Here is a 23,379-nt window from a genome sequence, read left to right as displayed (position 1 = left end):
CCAGGATAGAGAGGATATTGGGGATTTAGTGCTGAGGCAGGAACCCGAGCACTTCCTCTCCGCACTTCCCAGGAGCAGCTCTGCGAACAGAAGATGTAGGGGAGCCAAAAATGGACAGCAGGGGATCGGGACCATGGGCGTGCCGAGCCCTGTGTCTGGGCAGTTGTGTAGAAGGCAGTCACACTGGTTTTCATCTATTGCTCCCTTCTTAACCTCCAAGGCTTAGAAGAGCTTTTTCTGCAGGCTTGCGCCTTATCTTACCTTGCCTTGCTTAAGTCAAACGCAATCCATCAACCTCCATCCCAGCCACCCCAGGCCGAGCATCCAGGAGCAGCACTGGCCTCTAGCCTCTTTTTCTCGAAGGCCATGTGGAGATCCAGAACAACAGACATGGGATAACGGAGGTCAGCGCTGGAGACACGTGGGAGACAGGCACAGGACCGCACGAGGCCCCAGGGGGCACCAGGTGTTACAGAAAAGTTTATTACCAGGGTAAATAAAGACAGTAAGAGGGCATTAAAACTGCCAGTGCAGGGAGTGGAGGGCGGGTAACCCCTGAAGTGAGGCAGATGAGGAGGTGTGAGAGGCGGATAGTGGTGGAACCATAACCCCATTTGGAACTTGATGGGGTGCGGGAACGGACAGGTTCCCCAAATCGTGCACAATAGTACCGTAGCTTGAGTCCCGGTGGGCCTACCTTCCCACTGTCCTGTGTCCTTTGTCCTTCATGTCTGTGAGACCCTGACATTCCATAGTGCATGGGGATGGAGGGGTTTGAAAGCAGTCCTGAGTGATGGTTATCAGTGAAGGTGCTTGAAGCCATTGCCAACACTACCCCATCATTCAGAGATGGGAATGTATTGTGACATGTGGGAAGGCTTGGCCTTCCTGCGGGAGGGTTTAGAAATGGCTGCAAAATTACTCCCAACTGGATATTCCAGGTGAAATCTCAGCAGCCCGGGCACCTCCATGGGAGGCTCCTGCAAACCCTGTCCACCAGCACGGAGAGTTACAGAGAAGCAAATCCCTTAGACATGTGTCCATGTCCATCCTCGGCCTACACTTCCCAGTCCCCAGCGTCCCTTCTCACCCTTTTCCCATAAGCCTGGATCTAGGACCCCGCACTCACTAGCTGGGGAGTAACAGTACCCATTCTCAAGCTCCTCTGGTAGGGGTGCCATCTCAGGGTCCTTCTAGTGGAGCCCAGAGAGGATGGTGGGATGAAGAACAGGGTCCGAGTTGGCAGGTCATGTGGTCCTGCAGCATTCCAGGCCCCCACCCCATCTGCTTCTGCATCTGCCTTTTGTCTGGTACAGAAAAGCCCCAGCAACCTGCCCTCAGCACAGAGCTCACCAGCCCCATCTCCACCTGGGAGATATGTAGTACCCAGAGTCAGGAAGAACAAGGGATGGCTGGGGTCCATGTATTTCTCTCCTGATTGGAGGGTCTTGAGCATCATGTGGGGGGCAGGTGCTCAAGTTGTACGCAGGTGAGAACCCCCTCGGAGTGGAAGGATTGGCTGGGTCCTTTGTCCCTTGGGCATTCCTTTTCCTTCCTGGAACCTCCTGCTCTTTCTCTGTGGGGAAGATGGCAAATGGAGGTTGAGCTGCCTGTGGGGCAGAGGCCCTGTAGGGAATGGGCAGAGGGGTTGGGCTTGGCCTATTAGTCAACCCTGCTCCTGCTTCCCATCCACGCCTGGCCCGCTCTGAGACTGGGAACAGTGGACAAGAGGACAGGATTGCACTGTGTGAGCTGCAGAATGGAACCCCCCCTCTCCAACAAGCTATGTGACAGATTCTCTTCAGGGACAAGGCTCTCCATAGAGCACACAGTTCCAAGCCTTACACCTTTCTCTGGTAAGCCAGGAGAGGCAGGATGAAGGTCCTCCTACTGACCACTAGCCATGGCCATTCTGGGACATGTAAGCAGCCAGAGCCACCACCACAGCCACATAGAGACCGGCCCCCACAGCGATGGAGAGTGTGGCTAGGAAGAGCGCCCGGCGGGAGGTGGTGCCGGCCAGGCGGAAGTCCCCTTTGGAGATGGCCTTGCTGGTCTAGGGAGACAAAAGGCTGATATAAGGCAACAGCTCCAGTCCACCAGGCCCTTGACCCCATCCTGCAGGTGAGTGTAAAGTCCTCCGGTAGAGAGAGGCATCTCTGGGCCCTCAGGACACTTACCCCCTGGGAGAAGTAGAAGGCAGCAATGCCCAGAGGCCAGAAGCAGCAGAGCATGGAGAAGAGCGTGAGCCCCAAGTGGTCCCTGGGAGGCAGGGTGAGGAAGGTGTCTTCACTCTCACTCTCTGTCGAGGCTGTATCGCTCTGCAAGAGAGTGGAGTTTGGTGGCAAAAACCTAGGGTCTTATAAACCCTGCTAGCCTGACAAGAGTTAAAAACACACAGGTGGGTAAGTAAAGGAGCCGGCCACCAGTCCCTGCACGGTGGAAGGAGATAACTGACTCCTGCAAGCTGTCATCTGACTCCCTCACAGGTGCTGTGACTGTACATACAGTAAACAAACAGAGACATAAACAAACTTGACAAAACAAAAACCAAACTTAAGAAAACAGGTAACACCCTACGGGAAGGTACAGAGCAAACCTTCCCTGCTGTTGACAGGGGAGGCTGGCTTTGTCACTCTATGCCACTCTACCAAAAAGCCTTTTCAGTGACCTTTTAGTGCTACTTTTAGGAACCTCTCACCATGGAAGAAGACAAGTCTCTGAGTGCAGAGATGTTTATCACAGCAGACAGACTGGAAGATGAGAGGCTTCCTCAGTGCCCGAAGACCGGGAGATCAAGTTAACAAATGATGGAAGGGCTCACAATGAAAGACCCTGTCACTTTACAAATCACCTTATAGAAGATATTAAATTACACAGAGCAATATCCTGGAAAATCAGGTTAGAAAGCCCCGTACTTTGTGGGAGAGAGGCAGAGAAGAAGCATGATCAGCTACCAACACAATCACATTATTTTCAAGTGATTAATAGTTGCTACTTACAATGGTTTATCACTTGAGTTGATAAATAGTTAACCCAAGCTAGTGCTTTTCCTCCTCTCTTCCCCCTCTTCCTCTCCTCCTCCTTCAATAGGATATCATGCTAGCCTTTAACTTACCAGATAGCCAAGGCTGACCTTGAGCTCCTGATCTGTATCCAGCTCCCAAGTGCTGTGAATACAAGTGTGCTTTCTTTTTTGAGAAGTCTTACTATGCAGTGCAGGCTATAGACCAAGCTGACATCAAATCTTCCATCTTCCTGCTTCTGCCTCCTGAGTGCTGGGATTATAGGCATGCTCCATCAAGCCCAGCTTAGAACCTACATTTTTTTTTAAAAAAAGCTACTTACCTCCTCCTCCTGGCTGTCCTCCTGGCCCTGCAGCTCTTCTTGAACCCCATAGGACACAGTGTGGATGGTGACATCCTCCTCAGCTTGACCAGGCTCTGAGCCCTGCTCCGAGGGCCCGGCTGAGGGTTCCCTGGCTTCTGTGAAGCTGGTCTCGCAGCTGCCTGCTTTGGGTTCCTTCACCTTGTCCCTCCCCAGGAGACAGCTGGGCCGATACCAAGCCTCTACGGCCAGCTGCAGGGACCCCGGGTCTAGGAGCTGGTGAGCCTGGGCAGGAGCGGCACCTCCAAGGAGGTAGGAATAAAGCTTCTCCTGGCAGGACCAGCTGGACGGGGCCTCCGAGTAGGCATAGGGACTGTGGAGGTGGGCGGGGCTCCTTGGCAGCAACGGGTTCTGTAGTTCACTGAGGCTCTCCATGGTTCTGCCAGCAGTTGCAAGGGAGAGGAGTCTTGGCCCGCCACGCAGTCCTCACGGAGCCTGCTGGGAGAGCAAGACAGGTAGTCACAGAGGCCGGGCCACTGGACGTGACCTGGAATGTTTGAGCATGTGAATTCCGTACTCCAACATGGCCCTAAGCCCTGATTTGCTGTTTGTCACCTGTGGGACCGTGAGCAAGCTATTTCTCAGAGCCTCAGCTTCTTTGTGAAGTGGGGAAGGTAGCGGTACTCCCTTCAGAAGGCTGGTTCCATCATTACTTGACTTGGCCCATGTTATCTAGCTATCTGCCAGGCACAGTACCCGGTGCTGAAAATACAGCAGTGGAAGAGGCAGCATTCAGGGGGAAGAGAGGTGTGCCTGCTTGTCTTCAGGACAAGCCACCCAAAGGCCTGTGTGTTGAAGGCTTAGTCCATGGTGTGTGGAAAGATTGTGGAAACCTTTGGGAGGTGGAGCCTAGCAGAGGTGTTAGGTCATGGGGTGTGGCCCTGAAGGGGATTTGCTGGGAGGCTGTCTTTCCTGCCCACTCTGGGGTTTTGTTTGTTTTTTTAACTTTCTGACTCCAGTAAGGGGTAATGGGTAAACTTCTGTTTATTATGCTCAATTATAAACCGGGTGGTGGCGGCACTCAGAACTCGGAAAGCTGTGAGTTCGAGGCTAGTCTGGCCTACAGAATGAGTTCCAGAGCAGCAAAGGCTACACAGAGAAACCCTGTTTTTGAAAAACAAACAAACAAACAAAAAGGAGGTGGGGGAGACACACACAACAGCTCCCTCCACTATAATCTCCGTGCAATCCTGGCTGCCTCACCAAAGGCACAAAGCGACAGGGCCTATAGATCTTAGGCGGAAACCTCTGAAACAGTCAAAACAAGCCTTTATTCTTCTTAAATCGATTAAGCATTTCTGTCCCAGCCCCAGAAAGCTTATTTCACGCAGAGAGAGGAGCGCCTGCGAAGGTCCTGTGGCTGGACGAAGGGTGGCAGGGAGGAGAGTCTGGGAGAGGGCTGATGTCGCTCAAGGTGCAGGAGGAGGATGGAGGGCCAAATGTGGCCCTGCTGAGGTCCACGGGGCTGCAGACACAGCAGAAACGAAGGGCGGGATTTGGCTCCTGAAGTGTTCTCTATGCTGAGCGCACTGGGCGAGAGTCTAGTCCAACTGTGAAAGCATTAAGGTGCTTTTTTCATATTAAAAATTAAAGATTTATTTATTTATTTGTTTTTTTTCGAGACAAGGTTTCTCTGGGTAGCCCTGGCTGTCCTGGAATTGGCTTGGTAGAACAGGCTGGCCTCGAACTCAGATATCCACCTGTCTCTGCTTCCCAAGCACTGGGACTCAAGGCGTGAGTCACGACACCCAGCTATAAATACTTATTTTTTAAGATTATTATTTATTGTTTTTTTATTTATGTGTATGTATAGGTGTGCTCAAACATGTAAGCCCTTTAGGAGGCTGTAGTTACGGATGGCCATGAACATCTGGAAACTGAACCCTGGTCCTCTGTAAGAGTAGCAAGCCATCTATTCAGCCCCCGTCCATTTATTTATTTAGAGAGTGTTTCTCTGTGTAGCCCTGGTTATCCTAGAACTTGCTCTGTAGACCAGGCTGGCCTCACACTCACAGAAATCACCCTGCCTCTGCCTCCCTGAGTGCTGAGATTAAAAGTGTGTCATCCACCTCCACCCGGCTCCATTTATTTATTTTGAGACTGGAGGTTGAGGCAAAAGGCCCACAGGGTTCAAGGTTGGCCTGGACTACAGAGATACTGGGAACCTAATGGTGGTGCTGGAGAAAAGAGAACAGGTGATGTTACAGGTCTTGGTGGTGGATGGGTCTGGAGGGTGAAGGAGGGTTTATTCTCAAGCCAGGCAGGAATGTGCTTAGCTTGGCACAAGGGCTACTTTTATGGCTACAGCTTTTGCCAGGGGAGGAAAGTTTTTGCTTTCCCTACCTACCCTCCACCAAAATGAAGTTTTAAGAAGTGTACTTTAGGCTAATCTGTCCTCTGAGGTAAACTGAGCTTGGGACGTTCCTGCAGGACCTAAGTCTTCCTGGGTGCTGAGGCCTGCATCAGTGGACATGAGCACAGGGTTCACGGGTTGGGAGTCAGGGACACTGGGAGCCATTCCTGGAAGTACACACACCTTCCCGGATGAACTGGAGGGCTGCTTCCCTCCAACTGTCTGTCTATCTGGAAGGTTGGCTGAAGGGAGGAGAAAAGCCATGGATCTGTTGTCTCCAACACATCCACACACTCCAGCAGGGAGGAATAGATATGAAGAGGGTGTTCAAGCAGCTGTAGGGACTTCCATAGTTTCGGGATGGTTCAGGAGTAACTTGCCGTGGATTTTGGTCTGCAGATTTGGATTCTTCCTTGGCTTTGAAGTGCCCGAGTTTCATCACCTAGATGATACTGGGTGGTGGTGGCGGCGGCGGCGGCGGCGGCGGCGGCGGCGGCGGCGGCGGCGGCGGCGGCGGCGGCGGGCGCACACCTTTAATCCCAACACTCGGGAGGCAGAGGCAGGTGGATCTCTTGAGCATGAGGCCAGCCTGGTCTACAGAGTGAGTTCTAGGACAGCCAAGGCTACACAGGGAAACCCTGTCTTGACAAACAAACAAACAAACAAACAGAGCAGATAGATGATAATCCTTGCCTGTCCCATGAGGCTACCTTGAGGATCCGAAGAAATGGCTGAGGTATGTATGATACATATATGCATGTAAAGTCCAACACACATGCTTGCTGCCCACAGAGATCAAAAGAGCATGTCAGAACCCCTGGAACCGGAGTTATGGATAACTGTATGCCACCATGTGGATGCTGGGAACTAACTCGGGTCCTCTGGAAGAGCAACGAATGCTCTTAACCACTGCGCCATCTCTTCAGCCCAAGAGGCCGCAATCCTTATTTCTGGGCTTCAGAACTCCTCTTTGCCCACTGGGGCCATTTCTGACCTCCCAGCTGCCATCCCCCTAATGACAGAAGGGAAAGCGTAGGGAGAGATTTCTGTTCCCAGGGCTGAGTTTATCTGATCCTTATCCCTGTTTCCAGCCCCTAGCAAGTCTTCACAGTCAACGCCTGGGAAGGAGTCATTTCTGCTCCTGCCCCCGAAGGACACAGATGGATTTCTAGAAAGACGGTTCTGGAGTAAAATGAAGACAGAATGGCCCCAGGGAGAATACCTGGGTGGTGGATAGAGGATGGGGGCATCAAGATGGGAGCAAGGCACACGTGGGCATGTCCAAAAGGTGTTGGGCTCCCCTAGATGACTCACCATTGGGGAGGGCATGGGTTGATACCCACATGAGGGCAGAGGAATGAGGAGAGGCTGCCGTGGTGCTGAGTCCCTGAGGGTTCTGCGCTGGACCTGGAGCTAGAGAAACGTCTAGTAGAGAATCATAAAGAGCAACTGTGGCCCAACAGTCCGACTCCCAAGGCGGAGAGGGCACAGGTGGTGCTGGGGTGCACGGCTGCCGTGTGTCTGGGGGCCCTGCTTAGTCATCACCCTGCTGTGGGTTCCATGTGGCTGTCACCGAAGCTTCCCAGTGCAGTGATGGGGCCTACGGCGTGGGCTGAGATACAGGTCAGGTTGCCACTGCAGCCTCTCACCTTTCGTCCCCGAGAGTCTAAAAAGCCCGTGGGACTGCTATGATGGGAGTGGTGCTCCTTCCTGGCTGGAGTGCCTAAATTACACTTGGGCAGCTCTGGGCAGATTCCTAGCAGGCCCACTCTCTCTGACCCCCCAAGAAAAGCCTCTGAACCCCATGGTATCCTCCTGTCTCCAAGCAGATATGATCCACCAGTGTGGAGTTGAAGACCACATGAGCCCAGGGCTCATGGGTTGGGTGTCAGGTACATTGGGTGCCCGTTCCTGGCCCGTCAGCCTTTTCTGGCCTTTCAGTGTCCCTGAGTGACTTTAGCCCTGCTTCCCAGTTCCACCATGTCACATCAGTCCCTGCCTCATCCCTACCTATTTCTCTGGGAACCTGGGCCATAGCTCCCAGAGGACCCCCAGTCTCTCCTCTAGACGGTCTCAATGTCTAGCTCTTGGGACCAGGGCCTCACAGCTGCAGCAGCGCTCTGTCACTCTCTTAGTGGCTGAGGTGTGCAGGAGCCTTGAGGAGGAGTGGGCAGCCCCGGGGCATTTAGAGCAGCTACACACATCAAACTCACTCCTGCCCTAACCTCTAGAGGCCTTGGCAAGTCTCTGTCCTTTCCTTTCATGCCCTCTCCTCCCCACCCCCAAAAGGATAGAGAGATGCCTGGAAACCAGAGGGGGATTCTCAAGCCTAAAGCAGGCAGAGGCAAGTGATCCCAGCTCACTCCCGCTTCCTGTCATGTCGGGACCCAACTGAGTTCCTACCCACCCCAGCTCCCCCTCACAGTCCAGGGTATTCAGCCTTTTCTGGATCCCCTTCCTCCTTGTGCTCTGAGGGTTTCCCCCAGCCCTCCAAGTAAGGCTAGCAACCCTTCGTGCACAAAGCTGTGTTTGTTTTTTTTTTTTTTTTTTTTTTTTTTTTTTTTCCACAGTGGAAAAAACAAGAAGTCACTTGAGTGTCCAAGAACTGGAAACAAGTTCAGTAAATGCTGGGTGTGCAATCCAGTGGAAAAGGCCTTTGAACAGGTTCACAAAGAATAATGACTTGAGAAAATGCTCATTGCCATTCCAATGAGAAGGAAGAAAAGCAATCGGCGCGTGCAGCGTCTGTACTCCGCCAAAATGTCAACAGTGATTAGCTCCTGAGGTGGTAGCACAGGTGCTTTTCATTTTCCTCTTCATTCCCTTTTTTCTCCTGTTTCCCATGCTTATCTATCTATCTATCTATCTATCTATCTATCTATCTATCTATCTATCTATTCTTTACAATGAGCATGTACTACTTTTAAATCAGAAAAAAAAAAAAAATTAAGGGATTAGATTTCTTCCAAGCCAGCTTATCTAAAATCCGATGAAGGCTAAGAGCCCCTTCTGGGTTTGGTGGCTGAGCGCAATTTTAAAGCCTTTCCCTGCCCACACTCCTACCGATGCTTCTACTTTCGAAAAGTCACTGGTGGGTGGTGGCAGCCAAGAGTCATGAATCTCTGTACACCTCACGTCTGTCCCCCACCTCACCCCAGCCCAACAGAGTTCATGGCCTCGTCTCAGGGACTCAACCCTGAGTCCTCAGTGGCAGAAAAGATAGTGGGTCACCAAGTCTTCAGTGCCGGTGGCCTGGCTGGACCTTTGGGTCTGATCCTTTGCTCTGCCTCCCCGTGCTCTTGTTCCCCAGGGTAGGAGACCAAGGCAGGGCAGTTCTCACAGCTGTCTCAGCTACCTGGTCTTCCACGGGCTGTGCGTGCTTTCCAGATGCTGGTGTGCTTGCTGGTACACCTGCAAGTGTGTGTGTGTGTGTGTGTGTGTGTGTACACGTGTACTGTGCTCCAGAGGACAGGCATGAGAACATCTGGATTCTGAAGTTCCTGTAACTTACACAGGTGGACTTGTGGGTCTGGGTCCTGCAAGAGGAGAGTTGGGGGGAAGGTGCCTCTGAGAAGGCCAAGCCCCTGGGTTGTCTCCTGAACCTAGAGCCAGCTGAGCCCTGAGGTTGAGGCTTTGCACGCACAGACCAAAGACAGGAAACCATCCCCGGGATCCCCCAGGGTCCAATTACAGCCTCCTGTGATGGTACAGAGCAAGAGTAGAGACCTCCTTACCCGGAGAATGTATGGGAGAGTTAGGAGGAGCTGACTGTGAAAACTCGGCTCAGTCGCTCCCTGGAATTCTATTGGGAGAAGAACAATAACTCACACTTATTGGGGCTTTTCACCACGTGCCAGGAACCAAACTGTTCTGAGTGCTCATTTGACTCTATAATTCTGACAGAGCATAACAATAGGGGGTGGCAGCAGCAGCGGCGGCTTTCTCTTCCAGCTGTGACAGACTGTGAGTGTCACATTAAACTGCCAACAGAAGCTGGGAGAGCTGGGATGGGGGGTGGGTGGGGATGACAAGAGGGCCCCGAAGAATCACAGAATTCAAGGGATTGCAATACCAAGCAAGGTCCCAGAGGAAAGGGAGATCCAGGGAGGTGAGCCTGAGCTTCTCTGTGGGGCCGGTGTCTCCTGAGGGGCCGGTTCATTGCCGGCTGCTTACCGGCTGCTTACGGCAGCCTCAGGGAATGACAAGGGAGGGGGCATCGGTTGACACCTCGATAGGACCAGAAGTTGACACCTCCAGAAGTAGGAGCAGACCAGAAGTGGATCAGCCCTCACGAGAACTGAGGCCAAGCTTGAAATTAGCCACCACAAAGTAGACGTTGGCAACCCGCACGAGGTGTTGCTGTCCACCTGAGCGACAGTGGTCCCTGGGCAGGGGTTCCACCCCCGTAACTTATGAGTCTAGGAGAGGGCATGGTCAGTGCACGTGGTGCTGAGAATCAAACTTAGGAGGTCGTGCATGCTAGGCAAATACTCTGCCTTAACTTTCTCTCTCTCTTTTATGTATCTGGGGCTTGAACCTTAACCATATTAGGCAAGTGCTCTACCACTGAGCTACATTCCCAGCTCTGCTTTTTATTTTTGTTTGTTTGTTTGTTTGTTTGTTTGTTTTGAAAGTGGGTTGTCCAGGCTACTCTTGAACAACTTTCAATCCTTCTGAACTTAGTCATCTGGGCGTGATGGCACGCACCTGTAGTACTAGCAATTGGGAGCTGGAGACCGGAAAATCAGAAGTTCAAGGTCATCCTTGGCTATATAGAGTCTGAAGCAGCCTGGGTTAGAGACCTTGTCTTAAAAAACAAAAAAAAAAAAAAAAAAAAAAAAAAAAAAACCTAGACATCTACCCAACTATGTTCTAGATCACTGAGTACGTTGATTGCACTCAAACTAAGGCAGTCGCATGTTTTAGTCCACGTAGATGAAGGTCTAGCTGGATGCGTTGGGAGATGCCTATGATTCCCAGCAACTGGGAGATGGAAGTGGGAGGATCAGGAGTTCAAGGGCACCCTCAGCTACAAATTGAGCTCAAGGCCAGCCTGGGCTACATGAGACCTTGCCCCTCTCTCCTCCCTCCTGAAAAATACACAAAATTAGGAAAGGCTAATCCTGTAGAAAGCAGACCAATGGTTGCTAAGGGCAGGGTGATATGGGGGAGACACCCAGAAGGGGCCCAGGGACTCTGGAGTGACAGGACTGTTTCCTATCCTGGACTTTGGAGTGGTTATAGAAATGAAGGTAAGTACATAAAATTTATATCAAATATAATACATTTTCAGGTTAGAAAGGTGGTACATGCTTGGTGTCAGCCTGAGTGCTAAGCCCCCACCAAATGCTTCAGATGTGGTAACTCATTTAACTATCTTCACGCCTGGCAGAGCTGGGGCCCAGAGGGGCTGATAGCGTTTCTAAGATCCCACATCTGGTGAGTGGCAGAGCCTGCTAAGTCAGTCTGGCCAGAGTACATGCACTTAATCGCTAAGCAGAGATAACCTCTTCAACCAGGAGGCGTGCGTGCGTGCGTGCGTGCGTGCGTGCGTTCCTTCATTCATAAAAGCGTCCATACATGTGTTGGTCTCTCTCTGTGTGTGTACATGTATGTGAGGACTTGGTGAGCCTGGGTACCAGTCCAAGATTTCCGCCCTGTGTGCAACGGAGTCACCTTGTTGTTTGCCTCTGTGCCTTTTTGTACGTGTCCCCCCCCCCCCCCAGCTGATCCTGGAGCTTACTGGGACTGTTCTGTGTCTGCCTCTGTGTCCCTGTAGGAATACTGGGGTTACAGATGTGCACCATAACATCCAGCTGCACAGAACAGTTCAGGGGATTTGAGCTCAGGTCCTCTCTTGTGTAGCAGGAGGTCTACCCACTGGCCCACCTTCTAGCCCCCTGTCTGTTCTTGAGACAGGTAGGTCTGGGTATGGTGCCAAGGCTGATATGGAACTTTTTGGTCCTCCTGCCTTTACCTCCCAAGCTCCACCAGGGCCAGCTCTGTGAACATTATCTTAAAACCTTACATCAGAGCCAGATGTGGTGGCAGGAGATTCTTGAGTTCAAGACCAACCTGGGCTACGCTGAAAGACCCTACAAACTAATAAAACAAAAACAAAGCTGATTATTATTGCTTCCTATTATTTGTTTGTTTGTTTTTCGAGACAGGGTTTCTCTGTGTAGCTCTGGGTGTCCTGGACTCCTTTGTAGACCAGACTGGCCTCAAACTCACAGTGATCCACCTGCCTCTGCCTCCCTGAGTGCTGGGATTACAGGCGTGAGCCACGTCAGATCTCTGAGTTCAAGGCCAGCCTGATCTACACAGTGAGTTCCAGAACGCCAGGTGCTCAGGATGGGAAATCTTTGGAGGCCTGGATTTCAATAAATACAGAGTTACTGTGAGGGTCCTGAACTATCAGCCACCGTCTCTCAGGGCAATAGGAAAGGCACTTTTAAACCAGGATGGAAAAGCTAGGACTTTCCACGAGGCAGAAGATTAAACAGAAGTGATTACAATCCTGGGAAACGGTACAGTCTTTAAGGACAGGCACCAGCTGCACCACCTTCTAGTCAATAACACATAAACTGTTTGGCCGGCTGTAAAGTGCTGTGACTATGGTAGCTGTTGGTAGAGGTTTATGCTGGATTGATGACCTTCGGCCCATAAGCAAGAAAGCCACGAAGTGAGTTTGGCGTCCTTAGCTGCAGCTCACTAAATCAGCCAGAAAAGAGAGAACGCCAGGCGTGGGCGTAACAGGCAAGGTGGTTTGAGCCAAACAAAGTGGAGAACATGGTTTTCTGTTTGTTTCAGCTCAGCAAACTTAACACAATTGATCACCTCCATCACAATTGTCTTCATAGCTCCTCATGCTTCCTAACTGCTTTTTGTCAGTTGTTTGTTTCTTACGTCTCTCTCTCTCTCTCTCTCTCTCTCTCTCTCTCTCTCAAGGGTCTCTCACACAGACCTTAAACTCACCATGTAGCTGAAGCTGGCCTTGAACTCCTAGCCCTGGGCCTCTACCTCCTAAGTACTAAGGATGTACCATCATGCCTGCTTCTAACAGTTCTTAACCATACCGTAGTCTCCTTCACTTGAAAATGAAAATTGTGGGATGGCAAGACGGCTCAGTGGGTAAAAGGCCACATCTGATAAAGTCACTTCAATCCCTGGCATCCACATGGCAGAAGGAGGAAAACAACTCCAGAAAGTTGTCCTCTGACACACAAGCGAAGACATGGGCCTCCCTGTCTCCCACCCCAGATAAAATTGATATCATAAAAATTTAAGGATCAATCATATCAAGGGGCCGGGGATGTGCTTTAGTTCATAGAGTGTTTACCTAGTATGCACGAAGCTCTGGGCTTGACTTCAGAACTGCATGAACCAGGTGGAGACCCAGAGGATCAGAAGCTCCAGTCTTGGATACACTACAAGAGACTCGGGAGCTCGGTGACAGGGTGCTCGTCTAGGGGGCACAAGGACCCGTGTTCAGACCCCAGTATCATGAAAAGAGAAGGGAACAGCAGGAGAAACTCGTTGCCAAACTTAGCAGCGAGTCCTCAGGCATCCTGCCACAGGAGTTTCCATCCCTGCCCCTCCTCTCTGCTCTGAGACGAGCGTAGAACACAGCAACCGTGGAGGGTGCCTTTCAAGGCTAGGCTACAGAAGGCTGTGCGTCTTTCATCTTCACTTCGCTAACGTGTGTGCCCTCTTGGAACCTCGAGCTGTCCTCTAGTGGTTGGACTGTTTGTGGCCACCGTGTGGTGTGAGCAGGGGTTCTGGTAGGTAGACCCCACGGCCATCCCTTCGGTCATCAGCAAGACGCCAGACATGTGCGCTAAGCCATCTTGGGCCCTCTTGAGTGTGCCCCTCTGTCACCAGGTGAGCTCTGTTGGCACCACATGGAGTTGATGAGCACACAGCTACTTCTGCCTGAGTGTCTGACCCAACAAAGTCAAGAGCATGATGAAGCATCTGTTGTTTGAGCCACTGTGTTTTGGGGGTGGTTGAGGCAGCAACAGACACGAAGGACATCGTCCTTGGTGCCCTTAGGACTGTCAGCTTCTCTTCCTCCGCTTCACAGCCGTGTTTCTGGGAAGCTCCCCTCACATGCACTGGCTCACAGCTTAAAGGCCACTTCCTCGGGAAGGCTCTCCCGCATCCTCAGTTTAGATTTTGGTTCCCTGGTTATCTGCGCTCCAGTGTTCTGCGTTCTTCCTCTCAAAATGCTTATCACAGTCTCTATTTATATATGTGTGATTCCTTGATTAGTGTCTTTCTCCCTCACCAGATTGTGAGCTCCAGAGGGGTGGGATGTGAGTGTCTTGCTCATCCGTATATCCCCTTGCTTGGTGTATAGTAGTATATCCCCTTGCTTAGTGTATAGATAACCTCATGAATGAAAGACAGAATTCAAGAGCAAGGGAGCTAGATGTGCTGTACTAGACTGAGGCTCCTTGGAAGGAAAAGACTTTCTAGGGATGTAGAAAGGGCTCAGTGATTAAAAGAACCAGGTGCAGCTAGGCACCATAGCCCATGCCTTTAATCCCAGACTTGGGAGGCAGAGACAGGCAGGTCTCTGAGGCCAGCCTGCTCTACAAAGCTAGTTCCAGAACTCCCAGGGCTACACAGAGAAACCCTGTCTGGGGAAAAACAAACAAACAGAGAGACAGAGAGACAGAGGAAGAGGAGGCTCTTCTGGAAGGCCCAGGTTCAGTTCCTAACACCCACACGGCGGCACACAACAGCCTGTAATTGCAGGTTCAGGAGATCTGGTGTCCTCTTCTGTCCTCCATGGGCACCAGGTACACAAACGTGGTGCACAGACACACACTCAGGCAAAACTTAAACTTAAAAGAAAACATTTTCTAGGACTCGGGATGAAGGGCATCACCGTCTGGAGACGTACTCATCTCTGCACAGTAAACATGTCGTGGGCAGTTACTTCAGGACGTTTCTCGGGATCCAAAAATAGACAGGAAGTGGCGCCTGCTATGAGGAGGGGTATACAGTCCGGACTAGTAAATACAAGGCTTATGTAGAATGGAGGAAGCTGTGCAGCTGTGCACTGAAGGCAAGGGGCCTCCATCCTGAGATGGTGGGAATTAGGAGAGGCTCTCATAGCAGGCAACGTGGGCAATGGGTCTTGAAGGTTAAATGGGAATCACTTAGGTGAGAGAGTAAGAGCAGGATATTTCTCACAGAGGAGACAGAGGAAGACATGGATGGTGGTAGGCAGGGTTGATGGAAGGAGGCAGGTGAGGTGAGAAGGCATCCTACACCTATAGGGGGCAGTAGTGAGAAAAAAAAAACGGGTACCACAAGGTTTAGCGTGGCCTTGCCTGTGTTTTAGCGCTCTCTGCTCTCTGAACGGCAACAGTGAGTAGAAGGGATGGGGGTGAGAGCTGAGTCAGAGGGGAGGCTAGAGGCCTTGTTGAGAGGCCATTGCTGAGGGCCGGAGTGAAGGCTCAGTGGCCAAGAGCACTGGATGCTCTTCCAGAGGGCTGAAGTTTGGTTTCTAGTATCTACAACTGACAGCTTGCAACAGCCACACAGCTCACTATGACTCCAGCCTCGGGGGAACTGACCCCCTCTTCAGGCTACAACAGGCATCTGCACATACAGACACATAAAACTATGTCCTAGAGGGGACGAGACTGAAGCTATGGGGCTAGTTGTAATGCATACCTTTAAGTCCAGCAGTGGAGAGGTGGAGGCAGGAGGCTCCCTGTGAGTTCAAGGACAGCCCCATCTACATAGCAAGTTCCAGGCCACCCAGAGCTACATAGTGGGACCTTGTCTAGAGAGCGCGGAGGGTCTGATTGTTGTAGCTTTGGTTTTAGTCAAAAGTAAATAAGATACGGAATCGACCAGCAATGAATGCATAAAGAGAATATGGTATATATCTGGGTATGGTGGCTCACACCTGTAATTGGGTTAAATAAAAAAAGCCAAACCAGAAAGAATGGAAAACCAAACACCGAGTGTTCTACCTCATATATGGAAGCTTTAACGTGGTTGATCTGTAAGTAGAATAGTTTGGTTATTAGAAGCTGGGAAGGTTGGAGAGGGGTGAGTTGCATACGTACCAAACATAACCAAGTAAGAGGGAATAATTTCCCATGCCCCACAACAGAGTGAGGTGACTAGGTCATAATAACGCATCATGCATTATTTTATAAAGACCTAGAAGAGGGTGTCTCCAAAGCTCCAGACATGAAATGATAAGGAAATATATGTCATGGACCCCACAACATGTTAATGAGAAGAGAGGGAGAGGGCAAGGTGAGGATGTGATATGGCAGAACGGATGGAGAGGAAGTCCTGTCTGAAGAGGGAATAGTCGGGAGGCTACCTAGGCAGGAGTTTGTGGTTAACTAGAGAGAGAGAGAGGAAGGAGTCCAGAATAACTTCAGGTTGCTGGTCAGGCGAAGAGTGATGTGAGCAACTGAGGCAGAAAAGCAATAGGAACCCTCCTGGTTCAAAAGGGCAGCCGGGGCATAAAGACTACTTCTGAAGCTGGGTGTGGTGGCATCCTGGGAGACAGAGGCAGGTGGCTCTCTGTGAGTTCGAGGCCAGCCTGGTCTACAAAGTGAGTCTAAGACAGCCAGGGCGCTATAGAGAAACCCTGTTTCAAAACAAAACAAACAGATAAAAAACTCCAAAAACCAACCAACCAACAACAACACTAAAACCAAACCACTTCTATTTCTTCTTCAGCTTTAGGGCCTGGAGAGATGGCTCAGTAAAGTACTTGCTGTACTTTTATAAGGGCCTGAGTTCACATCCTTAGTACTTACATTAAGAACAGGGCCTAGTGGTGTGTCTGTAGCCTTAGTGCTAAGGGGTAGACAGACAGGCTGAGGAAGGTGCTCGAGGTCAACTTGTCAACTTCTGACCCTCTGGCCTCCACAGGCTTCTGTGCATGCCCTAACACACTTGCATGCACAAACACACACACACACACACACACACACACACACACACACACACACAGGCTTATTTGAATAGCAAGCGGTGTAATTTTGGGGCTGGAGAGATGGGTCAGCAGTTAAGAATGCTCTCTGTTCTTCCAGAGGTCTGAGTTCAATCCCCAGCAACCACATGGTGGCTCACAACCATCCATAATGAGATCTGATGCCCTCTGCTGGTGTGCAGGTGTACATGCAGATAGAGCACTCATACATAAAATAAATAAATCCTAAAAAAAAAAAAGATGTGATTTTAAAATAATAAAATAACCAGGTGCAGTGAGACATACCTCTAATCCCAATAATCAGGAAGCAGAATGAAATGGATCACATGGTCTCAAGACCAGTCAGGGCCACAAAGTGACACTCTATCTCAAAAACAAAGAATAAAGTAATAACAAAACTAAAAACCAAAGCAGACTGACATCTCTGGGCCAAAACGCTCGCTCGTTCCCAAGAGATAAAGAGCAGATTATCCTTGGTGAAGAAACCCTGGGAACCTCTAGCCCCGACACGAGAGGTTAGGGCAGCTCCCACTCACCACAGCTGCCTGCGGAGAAAACAAACTGTGCTGCAGGGGGACTCCAAGTCAGTGCCCCTTCCGGTCAACGCCTCCCTACATTCATAAATAAAAATGGACAAAAAAAAAAAAAGAGTAGAGAAAATCAATTACGGCAAACTGAAACAGGATGATACCGTGAGCAGAGAATGATCAAAGAAGATTCCAGAATCATTCGAATTACATACAGAAAGGGTCCTTAAAAAAATTCATATCCTCAGGCAAATGCGAGCTTGCCATGGGGACCCCCATGTAGGGTGCCAACTGAACATTTGAGGGAGGACAAAGACGAGGAAAATGCAAGCTTTATGAATTAAGATGTTACTGCTTCCCTGATCGAAGCCTGCTCCTTCTGTATCTCTCTTACCTCTCTAGGACCCATAGAGTGTGCGCATGTCTGCAGACATTCTTTGACTGGGCCATTTTCTGAATGTCATAAGAGACTTAGATGTAGGTCACTGTCTCAGTTTCTCTCTTTACACACACACATACATGCAGACATGCGCGCACACACACTTTCTTTTCCTCCTTCCCCCCTTGTTATGTAGCCCAGACTGGCCTGGAATTCATTGTGTGACCCAGCTTGGCCTCAAATTTCTGATCCTTCTGCCTTAGTCTTCAAAGTGCTAGGATTATAGGTGTGTGCCACCTTGCTTGAGTCTGTATACCCTATTTCTTTTATTTAGAATTTAATGTTTGTTTGTTTGTTTTTTAACTTTATGTGTGTATGTGTGTGTGTGTGTGTGTGTGTGTGTGTGTGTGTGTGTGTGTGTTTTGCCTACATGAATGTGTGTGCCTCGGGCCTCCTGGAACTGGAATTAGAGATGGTTGTGATTTGTCATGTGGATTTTGGGAATTGAGCCCAGGTCCTCAGGAAGTGCTTTCACCACTGAACCATCTCTCCAGCCTTGTATACCCTATTAACAACCACTTTTAATTTATTCTTCCTCCTCCTCCGCTCTCCTCACCCCTACCCTACATAACTAAGGCCACACACACAGAAAAAGTAGCCTTGCTGACTCTTGTCTTCCCTCTGAGGGAGAAGGGAAGTGGCAGGGAGGGGGCAGAAGGGGAGCGCAGGAATTAGCTGATGGATAGCTGGAAAAGGAACAAGATGTTATCTGCCTGGTGACCAGAGGAACCCTGAACTGAGGGCTCTGGGGTGTGCATGGATACCCACAGGCCTGCAGGTGGAGGGAAACTGTATATTCCTTTGCCTAGTAGCAGTCTGGTGTTCCCCCCCCCCCGCCCAGGACAAACCTGGAGAAAATAAAAGCTCTTTCCTAGCTCGCTGTTGTTTCTGCCACTGTCACTTTGGTTATGGGGGTTAGTGACTGTCCATTAACTCCAGAGAGCTGACTCTTGCCAGTGCCGCACCAACAGCTGGGAGCCAGAAAGCGCTGACGTGGGGAAGGGGGGGCTGGTCCCCCACCCTTGCTGAGCACTCAGGGGATGTCAGAGGGGTCAGTGGCATGGCTTACTCAGCTCTACCAGAGTGCCAATTAGTGAAGGTTTGTTTTTTTGTTTGTTTTTTTTTTTTTTTTTGTTTTTTTTTTACCCAAGCATTGGCTGTGCCTGCCACAGTTGAGGGAAAATGATTGTAAGAGGAGCTTATTTATTTATTTATTAAAAATAAAACAGAATCCTGTCCACATGGATGGGTCTTTCCCTACTGTCTCTTCTTCTAGTCTTTCTAGGAAGGAGATCCTAGCCAACCAGGGTCTCTGGGAAGAGCGGCTCAAGTCCCTGGCTTCTCCTCCAAGTCCTCCTTGGTGGGTAGTTTCTGGTCTCTTGGCTTGGAGGCTAAGGTCCTCTGTATACACTGTAGCTTCCCTTGAGAAATAAGGAAAACAGAGATACTAAATGTACAAGTGGCCTCTTCTGCTTCTTCTAGCTTCCTTCCACTCCATTCGGAAAACCCACTTCATCACGGAAAGGCCATTAACATACCCGCCACACCGGGTTAATGAAAGTGGTACCCTGTATCCAAGAAGAACTGAGAGGTTTGCTGTTTGGGACAGCCTCAGAGAGCTCCATAGAACAGCAGGCCCTGGGAATCTCAAATCTCATCGGATTCCAGTCTCTCCTGCTATGGAGGAGAAAACTGAAGGGAAGACACCTGCCTGAGACAGTCAGAGGCAGATCTGGAACCAAACTCGGGGGTGGGGTGGGGGGCTGATTTCCAGTCAAACTGACTCTGATACATTTTCACAGTTCATCCCTGTGTTTTGCACCCAATTACTGAGTCCTTACTATCTTCCAGGTGCTGTGGGGGGAGGGGCGTGGAGGGAAGCAAAGAGATGAAAACAACACAATCCTCGCCTTCAAGGAGCTATTTTCCCTGGATCTGCGACTCTTGGGGAAATATAAAAACAAAAACTATGAGTCAGGCTCTCGCCCTATATTATCTTCCATAGGTGTTGATGGAGAAAGGGTGCAGGAAATCCTTTTATTTCCTGAAGATTTATGAGTTGGACTCCATTGTTTCTGGGACTCCTTAGAGAATGCAGGCAGAAGGAGCCATGGCTGGCCTGCAGAAGAGAGGGTGAAGATGACAATGAACACATCACGGTTAGCAGGCCTGTCTAGGGGGTGCGAACAGTGAGAGTCACTGTGGGGGATGCGCCTCCAATTAATTATGTTGCTTCATGGAATCTCAAGACAGTTTCCCGAGGTGGGCAGATACCCAGAGTTCTTAGCATCGCCTTAGGAATGAGGAAACTGAGGTTTAGAAGCTTGGGCAACTTGATGCCAGTAATTGGAAGCTGCCTGCCAACCAGGCTTCCTATCTTCCGAGGGGAGAAAATTAAGCTAGGTGGGAGGGGGGTAAATGAACCAGTACAAAACCAGTGGTCAGCCACAGCAGTGAGCTAGAATTCCTTTTGTGCAGTTTTATTTTCACTGGTCCATTCTGCCACTCACAGAACTCTGCACTGAAGAACTGGAAGCAGTTTGCAGGCCCAAATGAGCTCATTCAACACACTCTTGCCAGAGAGAGAGAGAGAGAGAGAGAGAGAGAGAGAGAGAAAACTCCAAATGGAGGCTCTGTCCAGGGTCATCAGCATTCAGGCATATAACAGAAAACCAGACCCAGGTCCCTTACTCTGTTCTCTCAAGCCAAGCAGTGTGATGCAAAACCGGCCCCTTTTTACGGAGAAAGAGCGGCACAGGATAAAGCTGAGTTACCTCCTGGCATTTTTTTTTTTCCTTTTCCTCAGAGAAATGTGTTAATCACTATTGAGGAGATAGACACCCCCCACTTTCTTTGTCCCAAGGGCTATTCCAGGTCACAGAATTCTAAGAGCAAAAAGATCACGGCCTCTCCAGTCACCCTGGTGACCAGGTTTGGATAGGAGAGAGATGCTGAGTGAAACCCACTCGGGTTTTTACCAATGTCACGGAATTTTGGTGGAGGCTCGTGTGCCAGGGAGTCTGGGAGACTTGACTCTGTTCCTGCAACCAGTAAGCAAGGCGTCTCAGAGCTGTTTCGGGTCAGGGTCAAGGCCTGGAGTGCATAAGGGTCAAGCTGCTCGGGTGACTATCATAGTCTGGGTTCCTCCTAATGTCACCCAACAAGGAGGTGAGGAGTGGGGTTGGACCTGGCCACAGCTCTGAAGGAGCGCAAGGACCTGTAGGGGCTTCATTGCTGGGAGGGTCCCCCAGCTCTCCCCAGCTCCTTCGGTGCCTAGCTCCGCGCTCCCGCTGCGCCCCAGGAGGGCATCTTACCTGTCCCGCTGCGGACCGTCCCGCCTCCTCGCGGGGCTCGGGGACCGGGCATGGGCCGGCGAGCGACGGTGTCTCCGCCTCGCGGCCGCGGTGGAGCTTCCGGGAGAGCTCCCTGCTCCCGGCCCGAGTCCCAGTCGCTGTCGCCCGCCGCCGCTTCAGCACCGCGGACAGCTCCCGCGCGCCCGCCACCGCCCCGCGCGCCGAGCACGGTCCCGGGAGCCCCGCATCCCGGCCCCGCCGCTGCTCAGCGCTCAGCCTGGCTCGAGGCGGCTCCGCCAGACTTGGGGGAGCGGCGAGGAGGGTCCCCGCCTCCCGCCGCCACCGCCTGCCTCTCGCCTCCGTGCTCCCTTCCACGCTCCAGAATCAGCCCACCAGGCACTCCGGACCCAGCTCCCGGGAGGGGCGGGGCGGGGCGGGGCGGGAAGTCGGGGAGCCCGGAGGAGGCGACGGCGGCGCGAGGGGCGCGCAGCTGGAACCGGCTCTTCTGCTTCCTGGAGCCAACCCCTCTTCTCCAGCCCCTCTCCCCTGCCTCCTCCCGCACACCCCAGAAGCGTTGCCTACAGCTCTTGGGCTTCTTAGGGCGTTTTGGAGCTCCGAGGCTCCCAAGCTCTGAGTTCTAATTATCGATCAGCCCTAAAAGGAAAAACAAACAAAAAGCATTTATTGAATGCCTCCTAAATGCCAGACATCAAGCGGGCTATTTGTTATTTATTTAGCCAAAGTGATCTCATTTAATTGTCTTAATAACTTACTAGGCACCCTCTCCCAAATATGGATGAGGATGCTGAGCTGAACACAGCTAAAAATCTCGGGATTTGGGGATACCAGTTCTGTGTTGGGAAGCACATAGATTTCATAGCTCACGCATCCAAGTTTTGGTGATGGCTTGTTCCACCACTGTGACCTGGATGAAGTTACCAAACCCGTCAAATCCTCCAGACAGAATCCGCCTATGGGAGGTCATGTAAGGACATAAGTGACACATTGGCATCCAATAGACCCAGGGGTGAGCCTTCTCTGCCGTTCTCCCAGGGGGAGGCCTGAGATCTCACCACAGGGTTCTGCCGCTACGTGTTCCCCACAGGGCTCTTCTTCTGTGCCCCCATTTCCTTTGCTTTCTTTCTTTTTTTATGTTTTATTTATTTATTTAGCAAGGGGATAGCCCCTCCGTGAGTGTTGTCAATGGATAAAGGTTTTTTTTTTTTTTTCGTGTCCTTCCCTCTACCCATGACAACCTCTTGAGATTCATCATGATCCCCAGAGGTCGGGGGGGGGGGGGGGGAGTATAATCTCCTCAAAGGAAAATAAACAGGGGTGGGCAAAGGCATCTCCAGAGCAGGCTGAGGCCGGGGCTGCTGAAGGACCCTGGGAATGAAACTGGGCAGTGGTCCCTCCCTTCTGCCATCCGGGGAAGCCACAGCACACGGAACACTGAGCTCCTGTTGGTGTGTAACACCTAAAGCAGTCCCCTTCAGCTCCCAGCATGCGAACAAAGGGCTGAGATCTGGCCCTCATCTTATCGTTAATGAGGGGGTTGTGTCTCTTTCCCTTCAAACTGGCAGAGGGCTCCCTAGGCCCGGGGTCTGTGTCAGGTCTGGCATTAGCGGCTAGCCTGCTTGTCCTGACTCTGCCCACTAGAGTTACACTACGGAGGCCCTTGGGCCATTGGTACGCATGTGCCCCTCCCTATGGCACTTTGTTTACTTGTAGCCTCCCTGTCATGGGAGTACAGGGTCCCTACTTGGCTTTGGCTCCTCTCCTTGTCCCCTCCCCAGCCTGGCTTTTCTCCATGCCTGGGCTGCTTACTGAATCACTAATTAAAGCATGATGATGATGATGATGATGATGATGATGATGATGATGATAGCCAGTGAAGCAAAAGCTGCATATAAATCCAAATACTAACGTTGATAATTACGTGCTGCTGTCTGGAGGGAAGGCTCCAAGAGCGTGTCAAGGGTCATGGCTTCGGCTCCCAGAAACCTCAGGTGCTGGCCTTGTTTTGACACTGACTGTGCAACTTCTGGCAGTTGCCTAATCTTCCTGGGCCTTTGCTCCTTTAGAATTCTAAACCTTTCTGTAGCTTTGAAGCAACTGTAAGGAGAATCAACACTGTGTGAAATTTGTAATGGGGAACAGTTGGCTAATGCAGCAATAAGCACTTCTAGGGAAATTACCTTCTACTGCCTATAAGGAATAGGTGGAGCTGGGTCTACAATCCTGTAGACGTCCATTGGAGGTTTTTCCTATTTGCTCTCTCTCTTCTTTCTTTCTCTGTCCATCTTGTGATGAAGTTCCGCAGCTGAGAATATAAAGTATAAGCTCACATCCAGGTCTTTGAAGGGGCTACACTGATGGGTTCTAGAGAGATAGGCACGTTG

General features: G+C 50.9%; 1 protein-coding gene across 5 annotated transcripts; it reads right to left on the bottom strand.

Moving 5' to 3' along the window:
- Window positions 1–468: 468 nt before the first annotated feature.
- Syndig1l (synapse differentiation inducing 1 like) lies at window positions 469–21,067 on the bottom strand. Of its 5 annotated transcripts, XR_008718492.1 has the most exons (5): window positions 20,999–21,067; window positions 3,349–3,822; window positions 2,181–2,321; window positions 1,848–2,056; window positions 469–1,576 (listed from the first exon to the last, which is right to left on the bottom strand). XR_008718492.1 is itself a non-coding variant. In XM_055593203.1 (4 exons), the coding sequence occupies exons 2-4, from the start codon at window positions 3,760–3,762 to the stop codon at window positions 1,898–1,900; spliced, it is 714 nt and encodes a 237-aa protein (XP_055449178.1). In that variant the 5' UTR covers window positions 3,763–3,822; window positions 20,999–21,067; the 3' UTR covers window positions 469–1,897. The 5 variants fall into 5 exon arrangements, 4 of the variants coding, with proteins under 4 accessions (XP_055449178.1, XP_055449179.1, XP_055449181.1 ...); XM_055593203.1 differs by having other exon boundaries at window positions 469–2,056; XM_055593204.1 differs by having other exon boundaries at window positions 469–2,056; window positions 3,349–3,825; window positions 20,999–21,061.
- Window positions 21,068–23,379: the final 2,312 nt, after the last annotated feature.

This window comes from Psammomys obesus, unplaced genomic scaffold (assembly GCF_907164565.1).
Source record: "Psammomys obesus unplaced genomic scaffold, mPsaObe1.curated_primary_1811, whole genome shotgun sequence".
NCBI lineage: Eukaryota > Metazoa > Chordata > Mammalia > Rodentia > Muridae > Psammomys > Psammomys obesus.
Note: the sequence above shows the minus strand (reverse complement) of the source record. Positions and strands in the feature narration are given on the sequence as shown.